At 35.1% G+C, this 16,019-nt stretch overlaps 1 protein-coding gene across 7 annotated transcripts in view; it reads right to left on the bottom strand.

Annotated features, from left to right (window-relative positions):
• The window catches only part of CDC42BPA (CDC42 binding protein kinase alpha), a 323,215-nt gene that overhangs the window by 256,780 nt on the left and 50,416 nt on the right, over positions 1-16,019 (bottom strand). For all 7 annotated transcript variants that reach the window (XM_065875747.1, XM_065875718.1, XM_065875737.1 and 4 more), the window contains exon 2: positions 3,615-3,706. In XM_065875747.1, coding sequence (XP_065731819.1) covers positions 3,615-3,706 — 92 coding nt within the window. The remainder of the gene's footprint in view (positions 1-3,614; positions 3,707-16,019) is intronic.

Genomic DNA, 16,019 nt, shown 5'->3' with positions numbered 1-16,019 from the left:
AGATCTTCTGTTCCATAAAAGATCTATACAGAGAGGGAAAAGCCAAGCCACACACAGGAAGACATTTTGTTTAATACACACACACACACACACACACAACTTCCAACAAAGGACTTGTATCCAGAATATACCAGTAAGTCTGACAACCTACCCACCTGCTCCCACTCCCCCAATCCCAAAATGTGCACTTATGAAAAAGGATATCCAAGTCATATGAAGTAATTTGAAAATGGGCTCAACTTTGTTATTAGGAAATGTAAAATGAAATCACAATCCAATACCACTACTCATCCACCAAAAAATGTCCAAAGTTTAAAAAATGATGCAAGTGTTGGTGAGGTTGTGAAGCAACTGGGACCTTAATACACTGTTGGTCGGAGTACAAATTGACAACCAATTGGGATATTATTTGGCACTACCAACTAAGACTAAATATGCCTAACATGCAACCCAGAAATTCCACTAGGGTTATATCAAACACAGATGAGTGCTTCTACCTCCCAAAAGACATGTACATGAATGTTCATAACAACATTATTAACAGTGGCCAAAAACTATAAACTTGAATACCTACCAACACTAGTATGGATAAAATACTTGTGGTATATTCATATAGAGGAATACTCTGAACCAATAAAAAACAAAAATGAATCACACAAGCATAATATCGAGCAAAAGAAGACAGAAACAAAAGAATATATATAATTCCACTAATATAACATTCAAAAACAGGCAAAATAAATCTATAATTATAGAAGTCAGAATAGATGGTTAATGAGAAGGTGGTTATCCACATAGAGGGGGCAATGGGAGCCTATCTTGATCTGCATAATAGTTACAGAAGTTCATGCAAATGTACAAATCTATTAAGCTATGTGTGTATGTAACACAATTTTTTTAAGACCTCAAAATAAATGTATTTTCAGACAAAAAATGCAGATAATTTATCTCAGCAGACTTGGCAAAATACTAAAGGGAATTTTTAAGTCAAAAGGAAAATCATATCAAAGACAAGTATATGAATATAAATAAGTATGTGAATGTGAAGAGTAAGAAAAAATGTAAATACATGGGTAAAGCTAAAATGAATAGGGACACTATAATCGTATCTTTTGGGGTTTCAAATATATGTAGAGCTAATGACAATGAAAGGTAAATTTGGGTAAATGGGAACTGGCAAAATACAAATTTACCAAGAATACAAGTGGCAATCTCTAGGGAAACCAATAAAAGAAGGTACAACTCAGAAATGAATAGAAGGGGGAAAGAATAATTTAAAATATTCAGTAAATCCAAGAATTGAGAGAAACATAATACAGAATGGACAAGACAAACAGAAAACTAATAGTAATATGTAATGTAATTACATTAAATGTCAACTGACTACACTCCAATTAAGGATAAGACATCAGACTAGATCAAAAAATAAAAACTATATTCTACTTAACACTAAACATATAAAGTAAAAGCTGAAACTAACAGGGTGGAGCAAGATATTTAATGCAGAAGACTAATAAAAAGAGCTAGAATCATTCTACTAACATCAGATTAAGTAAAGTTTAACTCAAAAAGCATTACTTAGAGATAACAAGGATCATTATATCATGATAAAAGAGTTAATCACTAGAGATATAATAACTTGATATTTGTTATCAGTGAAAACTGAAAAAAATAAGAAAGAAATAAGCAAATCCTCTCTCAGGAAATGAAATATCACACAGATAAAACAGTTAAGGATATGGAAGATTTAAATAAGATTAATGTCTTTTACCTAACTGATATTTACAGAACACTGCACAGCAAATTTCAAAGACTTGAAATCAGACAATGTATATTCTCTGACTGCTCTGGAATTACATTATAACTCAAAAACAGAAATATAACTAAAAACCCTCCAAATGCTTAGAAACAGAGCGATAAAGTTCTAAAATCATAGATCAAAAAAAACCATGACAGAAATTTAAAATCACATTGTATTTTGAGGAAATCTATAATGAAAATATGACATATCAAAACTTTGCTATAGCTAAAGCTGCTTAGAGGAAAAAGTATAGCACATTTGAAAAGATTTAGAAATCAATGCTCTAAGCATCTAACTCAAAAAGTTAGAAAAAGAACAGCAAGTTGAAACCAAAGGGAGAAAGGAACGTTAAAAGATAAAAGCAGAAATTAATGAAACAGAAAATAAATCTACCATAGAAAAATACAAAGGGCAAAAGTTAATTCATTGAAAAAATAACAGAATTGATAAACCGCTAAGTGTAACAAATGAAAAAAATGAGAAGTGCAAACGACCAATGTAGTAATAAATATGAAAAATCAGATGACATGGATGAACCTAGCAAAACTGACACATCTATACAAAATATCCAAATAGTTCAATTTTAAAAATTAATTATATAATTTAAAACTCTCTCTCTAGGAACCTCCAGGCTCAAATGGCTTCACCAGTGAAATCTTCTAAGCATATAAGAAAGAAATAATAACAATCTTCTCAAACTCCTCTAAAGAACAGTAAAAAAGGAAATACCTCCCTCTTTTTATGAGGCCAGAATAACCAAGATACCAAAATCTGATCAGGATGTGATAAGTAGGAAAATTACAGGCCAATTTCTCTCAAAGATCCAAAACACACACAACACACACAAATAGCAAACTGAGTCCAAAGGTAAATTAAAAGGATAATACATCCCAACAAAGTTGGCTTATTTTCGAAATGCAAGGTTACTTTCACATTGAAAATAAACCAGTGTAACTCAACACATTAACAGAATAAAGGAGAAAAGCCGTGAGTGTCTCAAAAGATGCTGATAAAGCATTTTATTAAAATCCAAAACAATTCATGATTTTAAAAGTAAAATTAGCAAGGTTGCTGGGTATGAGGTCAAGAAACAGAATTCAATTGTGTCTAACTACTAGCAAAAACAATTAGAAAATGAAACTTAACCAATAATTCTAATTAAAATAACATAAAGAATATCACATACCTAGGAATAAATCTGCTGAAAGATGTATAAATCCACTCTACTGAATGGAAACTACAAATCATTAGTGGGTTAAATTTATAAAGCCCTAAATAAATGAAGGCATATACCATGTTCATGGATTGGCTGACTCAATATTGTTAAGATGTCAATTATCTACAAAGTAATCTCTAGTTTCAGGGCAATCCTAATCAAAATTCCAGCAGATGTGTGGGTGCTGGGTGTGGATGTGGATTTTTATGAGTAGGTAAAAACTGAAACACTTATACTAAAATTATATGAAAATATAAATGGCCAAGAACAGAGAAGAGGGAGGAAGTTAGAGTATACACACTACCAGATATCAAGACTTCTTAAACTAAAATAATTTAAGGCAGTGAGAGACAAACAGGCCAATGGAACAGAAGAGAGTACAGAAACATACTCAAACTTCAATGACATATGAAAAACAGAAATATCTTGGAAAAAAATTCCATGTAGAAAGACTTCATTCAGAAGTTTAATGATTTCTGATCAATGATATCAACTACAACACCAAGTAAATAATATTTCAGTTAAATTCTCTCACAGACTGTATAAAATAGCTTGCAAAACAATTATCAGATCTTCTATAAAATCTTTATCTCTTACCTCTCCAAAAGCCCCTCGACCAATCACCTTTAATATTTCAAAGTCTTCTCTATGTAATCGCATCTGTTTCACTTTAGAAGTAAATGGTTTAGCTGAAACAAAAAGGCAACATCAATTACTTAATGAACTGTGATACAAATTAGATATAAATAATGATATTTCTTACTTAAACAATAAAAATGAAAATAAGGATTAAGGATTACACCAAAGTATTTAATAGTCTCATCAAACTATATTGAGAAAAAACAGATTTAATTTTCATATGATGTTTATTTCTTATATATGAATTATATTTTGGGTGAGAAACATTTTTTTAAACACCAAATAATGCAAAGTACTAGTGATGTACAAATCAGACCAATTTATTCTCATTTTAAACATTCCGTGTATTCTAACTCAATGCTAGATACATATTTTAGCACAAAGGTCCAAGAAGTAAAAGCAAATTTCTTGGCACCACAGAGAAATTCAGAAATCCCCACCAAGTAAATTAATATTTGTCACACTCATTCATTTATTAATCATTTTAACACGCCTTTAGCAAGAGCTGACATTATACAAAGTATGGTGGCAATTACTGGAGTTTAAAACAAATATAATTACAATATGGTACCTTCATTCAAGAACTTCTCAGTCTTCAGAAATAGATACAGTATGTACACACATATAACACAGTAATGTGATAAAAGTTTCTAATAGAGATAAATACAAAGTGCTTCAGGATCAGTGAAAATGGAACCCTAATTCTCTTGTAAGAACACTGTTTCACAGAGGAACTAACATTGGATCTGGACCTTGAGGACTAAGTAGACGTTTGCTAATTTGCCTGTTTGCAATGTACTATAAATATTCCCAACAGAGGGAGCAATATAAGCAAATGAAGAGAGACAAGAAAGTGAACTTGGGTGATAATGGTAAATAATCCACTGTTGTTATAGAATTATAAGAAGAAATACAAAGAAATCAGGGCTAGAAAATGGAAAATGGAAGTGGCCTTGGATGCCATGCAAGGAACTTAGACATTATTCTATTAATTATAGGGAACATATTGACATTTTTTTTTTAAATTATAAAACCAACTACATGTTCTGCTGCCTTAAGAGAAATTTAGACCTGTCTCCTTTCCTCCCCTCATGTCCCTCCTTATTCTCACACAAAAAGAAGTTAATACAATTAAATAGTCACTGTATATGGGTACAGCTCTCTTCTCTTTCCTACCATGCACAAGAGTGTGGAAGATCAAAGGGATGTATTTGAGCATTAGAAAGGGAAAGAGACACAGCAGGCCTTACCACTTGCTTTGGTCTAAAGGTATTTAGCCCTAACTACCAATACTTTAGGAAAGAGGGGTATTCCACATTGCAAAACCCAGTCTACTAGAGATTTCTGCATTGGTGTTTTAGATTATAAGGAAAGGAAATAGAGATTGAATCTCTATTTGGAATTCACACAACAGAAAAGATGATCAAAGAAACAGATCAAATTTGAATAAAGGTATAAAGGATCTCATACCGTAAGAGAGAGAAGATGTAAAACCATGGCAGCCAGGAAGTGAACATTTTGATAAAATGACCAAGACATCTTGGTTTTGAACAAACTGGACTGGACAAACGGTGAGACTGTGGCAACTGGGATTCAGTCAGGGTCCTAACAGGAAATAAATTATCCCAATCTGAGGAAGGCTTATTTACAAATAGACTATTTACAAAGGTATAGGTGGGTTATAAGGGAATGGCAAGGAAGAGTGAAATCATCTTGAGACTAGTGTCCCTCCCTTTCCCAGCTTCTACACAAGCATATCAGGAATACTTGGTTAAGAATAGTACACATAGAAATGTGTAAATTAAAAATAAAGATGTGGAGCCAGCCAGTGTGAGAAGAGTGCTAGGCTAGTTGCTAGCTAGAGCTGGAAAATATCACAAAGCAGCCTACAACATTACACTTAACAGTTCTTTACTTCTTTTACTTCACTGTTTATTACCCTGACTCCCTCAAGATTTCCAAATACCTTAATCCAAATAGACAGTATGTTCTATATCTTTGTCTCGTTCTGACCCTAAATGCAAACAGCACTTCATCACAGACAACTATGTTTATTCTTAAAGAATAATTCTGTGTATACCTTCCTCTGGGTAACATCCTACTTATCTAAAAGGTTAGAAATCTAGGTATTTCAATCCTCTAAAACATTACCGTAAAGCAGGGAAAGAAACTCTTTTTTAAATCTAGAGTAACTGAAATACAATTCAGGTAAGCAAATGATTGTTGAAACAATCTTTTAGCAAGGTACAAAGGATAACAATATGTCAAAATATAAATGATGTTATCTTTCCATGCAATAGTATACACCCTGAAAGCACCAAGCAAATGAATACTGTTAAATCATGCATAATTAGGATTAAGGATTTTATGAGCTATCCACGCTTTATGGGAGCCTGTAGTATTAACATAAACTAAAAGAATAATCCTGTCCATTCTTTACTTCCTAGAACCTGCTAGTAAAAATCCCATTTCTTTGACATAGCAAAATTATTCTATTTTCAGACATTCAAAAATGAGTTAAGTCACAAATTTCTTCAGAAGGCTCATAGTTTACTAATTATTTATTCAATTCACTCAAAAAGTAACTTTGAATACCCGCTATATGCCAAGCATTTTATAAGATGTTAGAAGTACGAAGATAAATAAAATAGTCCCTGTCCTCAAGTAAACAAATTATGCAATAAGTGTTACCCTCCCATTTTAAATTTTCAGTGTGTTTAAAACAGACTTACACCCAAAAAATTATGCTCACATTACAAGAAATGAGAGAAATGCAAATAAACTTACTGCTAATATTCTATTATTTAACAACCAAACATGCCAAAAATAAAAAACCTGAAACCACCAAGTGTTTGCCGGAGTACGAATAACAGGTATTCTCACACATAACTGGTAGGACTGTTAATTACAACCTCTGTGGACAAGATTTGGTTTTCTTTTTCATTCTCTTAACATGACATTTTACTTAAAAAGATTTTAGAAGCTGATATATCTTTGTATACCTTGAGATAAACGTTACCTGGTTATAACGTAATTTTTTAATATATAGATGAAATTGCTTTGCTTTGATTTTACTTAGGAATCTTACATTTGTGTTTATAAACAATTCTGGTTTACAATTATATTTTTTCTATACTATCGTCATCTGGTTTGGTACCAATAATAAACCAACCTCATTAACTATGTTGAGTAGCTTCCTTTCCTTTTCTTTTCTCTAAAATAAAATAATTCCAGGTTTTTCAAAGATCTCAATGTGAAAAACAAAACTACAAACCTTTTAGAAGACAATAAAGGAGAATATGACTATAAGGTCTGCTAAAACTTGCCAGTGAAACATCTTGCACGTGTCATTTTGTTGGATTTTTAATATTTCTCTTCTTTCACACTGTCATTTTCATTTTTCTATTTCTACCTGTGACAACTGTATTAATTATATTTTTCTAAGAAATTATATATTGCATTGAAATTTTCAAATTTATTGGAATAGGGTGACAATATTCTTCTCTTTATAAAACTCTACTATATGAATAGGTTTGATCCCTTTTTAGTTACTAATATTATATATTTAGGTCTATTTTCATTATTTTTCTTTACTAATATTGCTGGAAAGTTTGCATATTTTACAACTATTTTTCCAAATATACATTATTTAGACTTGTTTATCCTTTCTAAAATTCTGTGGAGTTTTCTCTTCTGTTTTAGTAGGTTCTTACCTGAATTTACGTAAAATTTCAAAAAAAGTAAATAAAGGCTAATGTTAACCCTCGGCTCTCACCCACCAAAAAATCAATATAGCCATACTGATATTAGATGAAAGAGGTATTGGGTGGGGAGGCATTAGTGGAATAGAAATTAAAAGGAGTCATACATAATGATTTTAAAAAAACCCAGCTGAAATTAACCAGGACACAATAAGTCTAAACATGTATACACCCAACAACATAACCTCCAAATGTGTAAAGCCAAATTGACAGACATAAAAGAAGAAATAAACTCACCTTCCTAAAGGGAGATTTTACTCTCTCTCTCAGTAACTCATAGCCCAAGCAGACCAAAACACAAACAATTTTTTTTAGTGTATTGAGTGGCATACATGTAACACTCCACCTATGAGGTGAAGAATTAATTTTCAAACACACACTGAACCTCTACAAATTTTTATAATATGCAAGGCATAAAACTACCTCCAACAAAATTCAAAGTATTGGGAACACAAAAATAAAATTCTATGAGTACTATGCAATTAATACAATTAGAAATCAAGAACAGAAAGACCAGAGGAAAGCCCATAAGCTCTGAAATCGGACAATAATTTTGAAGAAGAAAGTAATAAGGTAATTAGAAAATATTCAGAACTACTTAATAAAAATATTACATATCAAGACTTCTAGAATATAACTGGGGGGGAGGGGAAAGCCCTCAATATTTATACTGGGAAAGAAGGAAGGCTGAAAATTTAGGTGTCAAATATGTTAAGGTCAGATCAAGAGACTAAAATCAAAGTAGGGGCTTCCCTGGTGGCGCAGTGGTTGGGAGTCCGCCTGCCGATGCAGGGGACGCGGGTTCGTGCCCCGGTCTGGGAGGATCCCACGTGCCGCGGGGCGGCTGGGCCCGTGAGCCATGGCCGCTGGGCCTGCGCGTCCGGAGCCTGTCCTCCGCAACGGGAGAGGCCACGACAGTGAGAGGCCCGCGTAACGCATAAAAAAAAAAAAAAAAAAAAAAAAAAGTAGAAGGAAAAACAAATATAAGGAAGAAAAAAATTCAATTAATTAATTAATTAATATCACTTACAACTACACATCTGCCAAAGACAGATAACTGGACTCTAATCACAAGGAAATAATCAGACAAACTTAAATTCAGGAACAATCTATAAAATAACTGGCCTGTGGTATGACAAGTTTCAAGACACAAGGACACTGAAAGACAAAAAATGTCTAAAGAACTGCTCCAGATTAAAAGATTCTAAAGAGACATTAAAACTAAATGCAAAAAAAAAAAAAAAAAAAAACTAAATGCAGAATTCCCTGGCGATCCAGTGGTTAGGACTCCACCCTTTCACTGACAAGAGTGCGGGTTCTACCCCGGGTTGGAGAACTAAGATCTCGCAAGCCACATAGCATGGCCAAAAAATAAATAAATAAAATAAAATAAAAACTAAATGCAGGCTTCCCTGGTGGCGCAGGGGTTGAGAATCTGCCTGCCAATGCAGGGGACGTGGGTTCGAGCCCTGGTCTGGGAAGATCCCACATGCCACGGAGCAACTAGGCCCGTGAGCCACAACTACTGAGCCTGCACGTCTGGAGCCTGCGCTCCGCAACGAGAGGCCGTGACAGTGAGAAGCCCACGCACCGCGATGAAGAGTGGCCCCCGCTCGCCGCAACTAGAGAAAGCCCTCGCACAGAAACGAAGACCCAACACAGCCAAAAATAAAAAAAATAAATAAAATATTCGAATACATAACTACTTTAAAAAAAAAAACTAAATGCAATGTGTAATAATAGACTGGAACTCATAGCCAAAAATAATAAACATTGCTATAAAGGATATTATTGGGATAACTGGTGAAATTTCAATATTAAATATGTATTACATAATGTATCAGGGTTAAATTTGCTAAATTACTAATTGTACTGTGGAGATATCTAAGAGAATGCTTTCATTTCTGAGAAAACAGATGTCGAAGTATGTACAGGTAAGGAGTCAGGATATCTATACACATAACAATGAACATAGATCCTTATTTTATACCAAATACAAAAATTAACTCAAAGTGCATCGAAGATCTCAACTTAAAAGTTAAAACTATAAATACTTGTAGAAGAAAACATAGGGGAAAATCTTCATGGCAACAATTTCGTGCACATGACACAAAAAGCACAGGCAATAAAAGAAAAAAATAGATAAACTGGTTTCATCAAAATTTAAAACTTTTGTACATCAAAGTTTAGTATTAAAGAGAGAAATATAAAAACCTACAGAATGGTGAAAAATATTTGCAAATCATATATTTGAAAAAGAATTAATACTAGAACATATAAAGAACTCCTACAACTCAACAATTGAAAAACAGCCCTATTAAAAAATGGGCAAAGGTTTGATTAAATATTTCTCCAAAGATATACAAATAGCCAAAAAGCACATGAAAAGTTACTAAACACCAATAATTAGGGAAATGGAAACCAAAACCACAATGAGATATCACTTCACACCCTCTAGGATAGCTATAAATAATAATAACAATAATAATAAAAAATAAGTAAATTTTACAAAACAGAAAATAACAAGTGTTGACAAGGATTTAGAGAAACTGGAACCCTCATGCATTACTGGTGGGAATGTAAAATACTTTTTATGTATGAATGTAAAAAGCTATTTTGGAAAAGTTTGGCAGTTCCTCAAAAAACTGAACATAGATTTACCTTATGACCCAGCAGTTCTATTTTTAGATATATATCCAAAGGAATTGAAAAAAGGGATTCCAATAGATCCCTGTACACCAATGTTTATTACAGCATTATTCACAATAGCCAAAGGTCCATCAACAGATGAATGGATAAACAAAATGTGGTATACACATACAACAACAGTTCAACCTAAAAAAGAAATAAAAGTCTGATACATGCTCCAACATGGATGAATCTTGAAAACATTATGATAAATTGTTAAAAGAAATAAGCCAGACATAAAAAGGCAATTCTTGTTTGACTCACCTTATATGAAATATCTAGAACAGGCAAATTCATAGAGACAGAAAATAGATTAAAGGTTACCAGGTGCTGGAGGGAGAGTGGAAAATGGGGAGTCATTGCTTAATGGTTATAGAATTTCTCTTTGGGATGATGAAAAGTTGTAGAAATAGACAGTGGTGATGGTTGCACAACACTGTGAATGTAATTAATGCCAATAAATTGTATGGTTAAAATGGCAATTTTGTATTACATACAGTTGGCCCTTGAACAACACGGGTTTGAACTGCAAGGGGCCACTTACAAGCGGATTTTTTTCAATAAATACATACTGCAGTACTACACTATCTGCAGTTGGTTCTGAACCTCTGATGCAGAATCGCAGATGCAGATGGCCCACTATAAAGTTATAGGTGCATCTTCCACTGTGCAGGGGTCAGCACCCTTAATCTCCACATTGTCAATTGTACTTTACCACAACTTTTTTAAATTAATAAGATAAAACAGTAAGATAATACCACTGAATTGCATACTTCAAATGAGTGAATTGTTTACTCTGTGAATTATATTTCAATAAAGCTTTTTAAGGAAGAAACCTTAACATACACACACACACAGACACACAGACACACACACACACACACACACACACACACACAGTTTGACAAGATGGGTTTCTTACCATGGCTGTTACTCCCAGACTCTAACTCTCCCTCTTCCTTAAGAGAATCTAAGCTGGGGGGAAGTGTTATCTTTGTCTTACAGGAAACCACCAGAAGAGAAAAACAAGAGGCCACCAGACCTGGTTAGAACTGGTGAAACCCAAGATGGTGAGAGACCTGACCTCCAGTAGACCCTGAGCCTCATTACACGTTCACTGTAATACATTAGCATGCTAAATGACACACCCACCAACAGCCATGACAGGAAGTACCGGACCATAGCAGGAAGAAAAGGAGGTGGCATACAGTTCCAGGAAGAACACTGCCTATTCCAGTAAAACCAATGCATGTGCCTCCCCCTCATTAACCCTACGTTTAAAAATCTCGCCTTGACTGCTCCCCCTAAAAGAAACTGATTTGCGAACTAAGTTCCTGCTTCTCCGTTCTCTGGCCATTGAACAAAGCTTGTGCTGTTTCAGTCTCAGCACTGGTTTGGTTACTGGCTGTGTAAATCCTCACGGGAAAAGACTCTCCCCCCACACCGCACCCCCACTGAGGCAGGGGGCTTTGACGAGACTGGGGCCCAAGTGGGGGTCCACAGAGACAATCCAGCAATGGGTTGATACATAAAGGCCTTATTAGAACTGAAAATGGAGCATAACTATAATTCAAATAAATTATAACATCAATCTCCAATACTTAAAAGGAGCTTTGATTTCTACTATATCTCAGGGTCACAAAACAAAGGTATTTGTAATACATACTTCAAGTTCCTCCGAAGGATAAAGCAGAAGTCCCAAAAAAAAGTTGCTGCAGAGCTAACACTTAAGGTATATTATACCTATTATTATAATCTGTGGTACAAATAAGCAACAATAACTATTAAATCTATAGAGGGGTATATACGTATCTTATGATACTCAGATAGTACAAAGAAAATGAACCCAAACAAAGTTAAAAGCTGTACAATTTATTACTGAGCACTCCATTCACAATGTCTGAGACAGTTTAAAAGATGCCCTAACACATTATTAGAGCTGAGGGTCAGATACTAAATGTAATCATGAAATAGAATGAGATGATTCACAATTTCAACTACTGGAACATTTATTTCTATATTGCATTTGAAAATTTTGATTATACACTCAATTTACTGCCAAAAGTTCATTAGCACTATCTAACAAAAATGCTTTATTTATTTATTTATTTATGTCTGCGTTGGGTCTTCGTTGCTGTGTGTAGGCTTTCTCTAGTTGCAGTGAGTGGGGGGCTTCTCTTTGTTGCAGAGCACAGGCTCTAGGTACACAGGCTTCAGTAGTTGTGGCACGCAGGCTCAGTAGTTGTGGCTTGCAGGCTCACTGATTGTGGTGCACAGGCTTAGTTGCTCTGCGGCATGTGGGATCTTCCCGGACCAGGGCTCGAACCCATGTCCCCTGCATTGGCAGGCGGATTCTTAACCACTGCACCACCAGGGAAGTCCCCAAAAATGCTTTATACAAAGATATGTAAAAAAAGAATCATGAATTCTATCTACCAAAAGGCCATTTCAGGCACTCGGTGTAATTTAAATAATTTTGGCTATATAAGACTAGTTGCAAAAACTCTGTATTCATTACAGTAATTTTCAAAGAATTAATAATCACTACACTACTGTCCTTGACAAAAATCAAGGCAATATAAGGGCCCAATCCAGTCTGCTGTACTGCTAAACAATGGCTATGTCTATACTGAATGCTATATTCAGTGACCTTTCACAAAGTACTACACCATCTAATGATAACAATATGTTGACTTTCTTTAGTGCTGTCCAGTTCAGTGCTTTCACTTGTGGCACATACTTTCTGAAATCTGTGCCACGCCACCTCGCTCTCCTTTCTCTGAAAATCTCCCCTAGAATCTCAGGGGAAGGTTAAGTATATACTGTGGGGCCACACTTCACAGGTCAGAGTAAAGTGATCCAGAGTAGAAAATTGACCAAAGCTGTGGAACAAATAATTTACAACTGAACTCAGAAAGACTTAGTCTCTGCAAGTGGTTATAAGAATTAACATAAAAACTCAGTAGTTATTGGGGTAAGCGTTCTACCACAAGGCTAAAAGCTGGGGAGAAAATTAGTTCTGCAGAAAAATACCAAGCACATGCATGAAGAGAAGGAGAGATGAATGACAAGTATTATTATTCCCATTTTACAGAAAAGAAAACAGGTTCAGAAAGGTAAAATAAATTCTGAAGATTACTAGTAAGTGGTACTAATAGGATTGAAGCTCTTATCTGTCAGGCTCCAAAGCCTTTCCAATATAACATGTCTCTTTCTTCCCAAAAGTTCTGAAATTAACACAGATACTGGAATTTAAGAAATCAAATATGAAATAATTCTAAGTTAAAAAAAATCTCTCTGAAGCTGGAAAGAAAGCATATTTCTATCTGAGCCACTCACATACTGCCTGGTTCACTGTACACTGATAAACAAATGGATAAATGAATGAATGATTCTAAAGTAAAAAGAATTCAAAGTTTCAATATGACATGCCAGATATACCTTGCAAGGCATACCCTTTTCCCTGCTGAATGTAGCCCAAGATCTAAACATGGAGTCTCCTTCAGTCCTCCCCTCCAGCCTGCCTCCTCCCAACAGCTACTGTCCAGGCCTCATGGGAACAGTCTGCTGGTTTCAAACCACTGGTAATATTAGCTGCCATGGCTTGAGAAAGGAACCTAGTTAGTGGTTCCAACAGAAAAAGAAAGTGGAAAGTGAGAAGATGAAGAATAAAAACAAAGACAGAGCCTGAAGGCATAAAGAGGCCTAGAAGAGAACAGTGAGTACTGGAGCAAGAGATTTTAACCTTCCCTTCATCCATGATTCTGCTTCCTCCCTTTCCTCTCAGATTTCTCCAGTGGGTGTCCATCCTTCCATGTGTCCTCTCCCTTATCCTTTCTACTGCATGTCCTTCCACTATGGATGCTGATACTAATCTGCAGTGGAGGAACATGAGAATCAGGGACCAAAACTAAGGCAGGGAGAAAATCCATGCAAAAGGGAGGGAGGAAGAGAAATACGAGGGAGCAATGACAAAGGAATAGTTACTGAAGTCACATTAAACTTTTACCAATTTTATCAGGTTTTATGTCTATATTTTACAAATAAAATATACAATGTAGTTTTAACTTAATATATAGTAAATTATGAAATATACTGCAACTGTATACTAATCACCTGTACAAAGAACAAAATTACAAGTGGTATGTTTCTGAGATGTTTAGCAATGACAGGAAGACAAGTGTAGCACTGTGTTATTCATTTTTAAGCCCATAAAATAGTATCTTTGACAGAGTATTTTTTAATTTTTTAAATAACTGATTACTGAAAGAAGTTTCCAAATAGTCCATACGTGTTTATGGTTTTGGCACCTTAACAGGCAAAGGTAACAGGGATCCACACACATAAAACCATGCAACAAACCCACAGAAATGCTGAATAAGAGACACCCATGAGAAATTTTAAATATACATTCAAACTCAAAAAACAGAGAGAGAGAGAGAGAGAGAGAGAGAGAGACATGGGGAAATTCCCAAGAGCCAGAAATAAAGAAGTCCAATCAAAACACAGGTGCAGATGCTGCAAAAAGCATAATATTGGTCCTGGGCACAGTCACTAACAGATCCACAGGAAACATGCGGGTATTGCTCATGACCTAAGAGGGGGAAAAGAATGGAATCAATACTCCTGATTAAAATCAGGACCCAGGACCCTTTCTCCACGTAAGGGAATAACAAAAATTCTGACTCTTGGTTTAGATGAGCAGCCCAGGATGGAGTGGGGGGTAATGTAATGGGGGAGCATGTGACAGTTTGGAGTCTGAATTTATACTGCTCATGTGGCAAAGGAATCCTCAGCCAAGAAATTAGTATTAAATCTAGTCCCAACCCCACAGAGCAAAGCACTCAGAGAGAATAGCACTCAACCCAGAAAAATGTACCCCAATCAAAAGTGAGCTCGCAATCTAAAAATTTAAACCACATGAGGAAATAGTCCACCATAGTGTAAAGTAGGCAATTGAAACAAACAGGAACATTAGTACCCCCAAGAACTCAAGAGAATAGTATGATCTAAAAAACACCATAAAATAAGTGGGTAATGATGACTAAGAGATAGAATATAAATGATAAAACAGATACAAAAATCTACCAAAAAAGTCAAGAAATTAAAGGTATAGTCATTGAAATTTAATGTTATTTTAAATAGTAACATGTGCATATATGATAAAATAATGAATTTAAATCACCAATTTACTTCTCTATATGCTGTTTATAACTACTCAAACCTTATTTAAAATAAAAAAAAAACCTCTTAATCAATAACTCAAAAAAAGGGAGAGTTTACAGAGAGATCACAGACTACTTCAATAATATGGTATAAGGCTAGGAACTCCTCCCAAAGAAAAAGCACAGGGCTTCCCTGGTGGCGCAGTGGTTGAGAGTCCGCCTGCCGATGCAGGGCACACGGGTTCGTGCCCCGGTCCGGGAAGATCCCACATGCCGCGGAGCGGCTGGGCCCGTGAGCCATGGCCGCTGAGCCTGTGTGTCCGGAGCCTGTGCTCCGCAACGGGAGAGGCCACAACAGTGAGAGGCCCGCATACCGCAAAAAAAAAAAAAAAAAAAAAAAGAAAAAAAAAGAAAAAGCACATATACCTCAAATTTTATATATCATACAGAAAGATTACTAAATACTTCATAATCCTAGATTCAGAAATGATGTTCTACCAATGTATGGATACCAAGGGGGAAAGGGGTGGGGTGGGAGGAATTGGGAGATTGGGATTGACATATATACAGTACTATGTAAAAAATTGATAAATAATGATAACCTACTGTATAGCACAGGGAACTCTACTTAATGCACTGTGGTGTCCTAAATGGGAGGGAAACCCAAAAGGGAGGGGATATATGTATATGTATGGCTGATTCATTTTGCTGTGCAGTAGAAGCTAGCACAACATTGTAAAGCAACTATA

This window comes from Phocoena phocoena, chromosome 1, assembly GCF_963924675.1.
Source record: "Phocoena phocoena chromosome 1, mPhoPho1.1, whole genome shotgun sequence".
In the NCBI taxonomy this organism is placed as follows: Eukaryota; Metazoa; Chordata; class Mammalia; order Artiodactyla; family Phocoenidae; genus Phocoena; species Phocoena phocoena.
The sequence above is the reverse complement of the archived record's forward strand: the minus strand, read 5'-3'. Positions and strand labels throughout refer to the sequence as shown.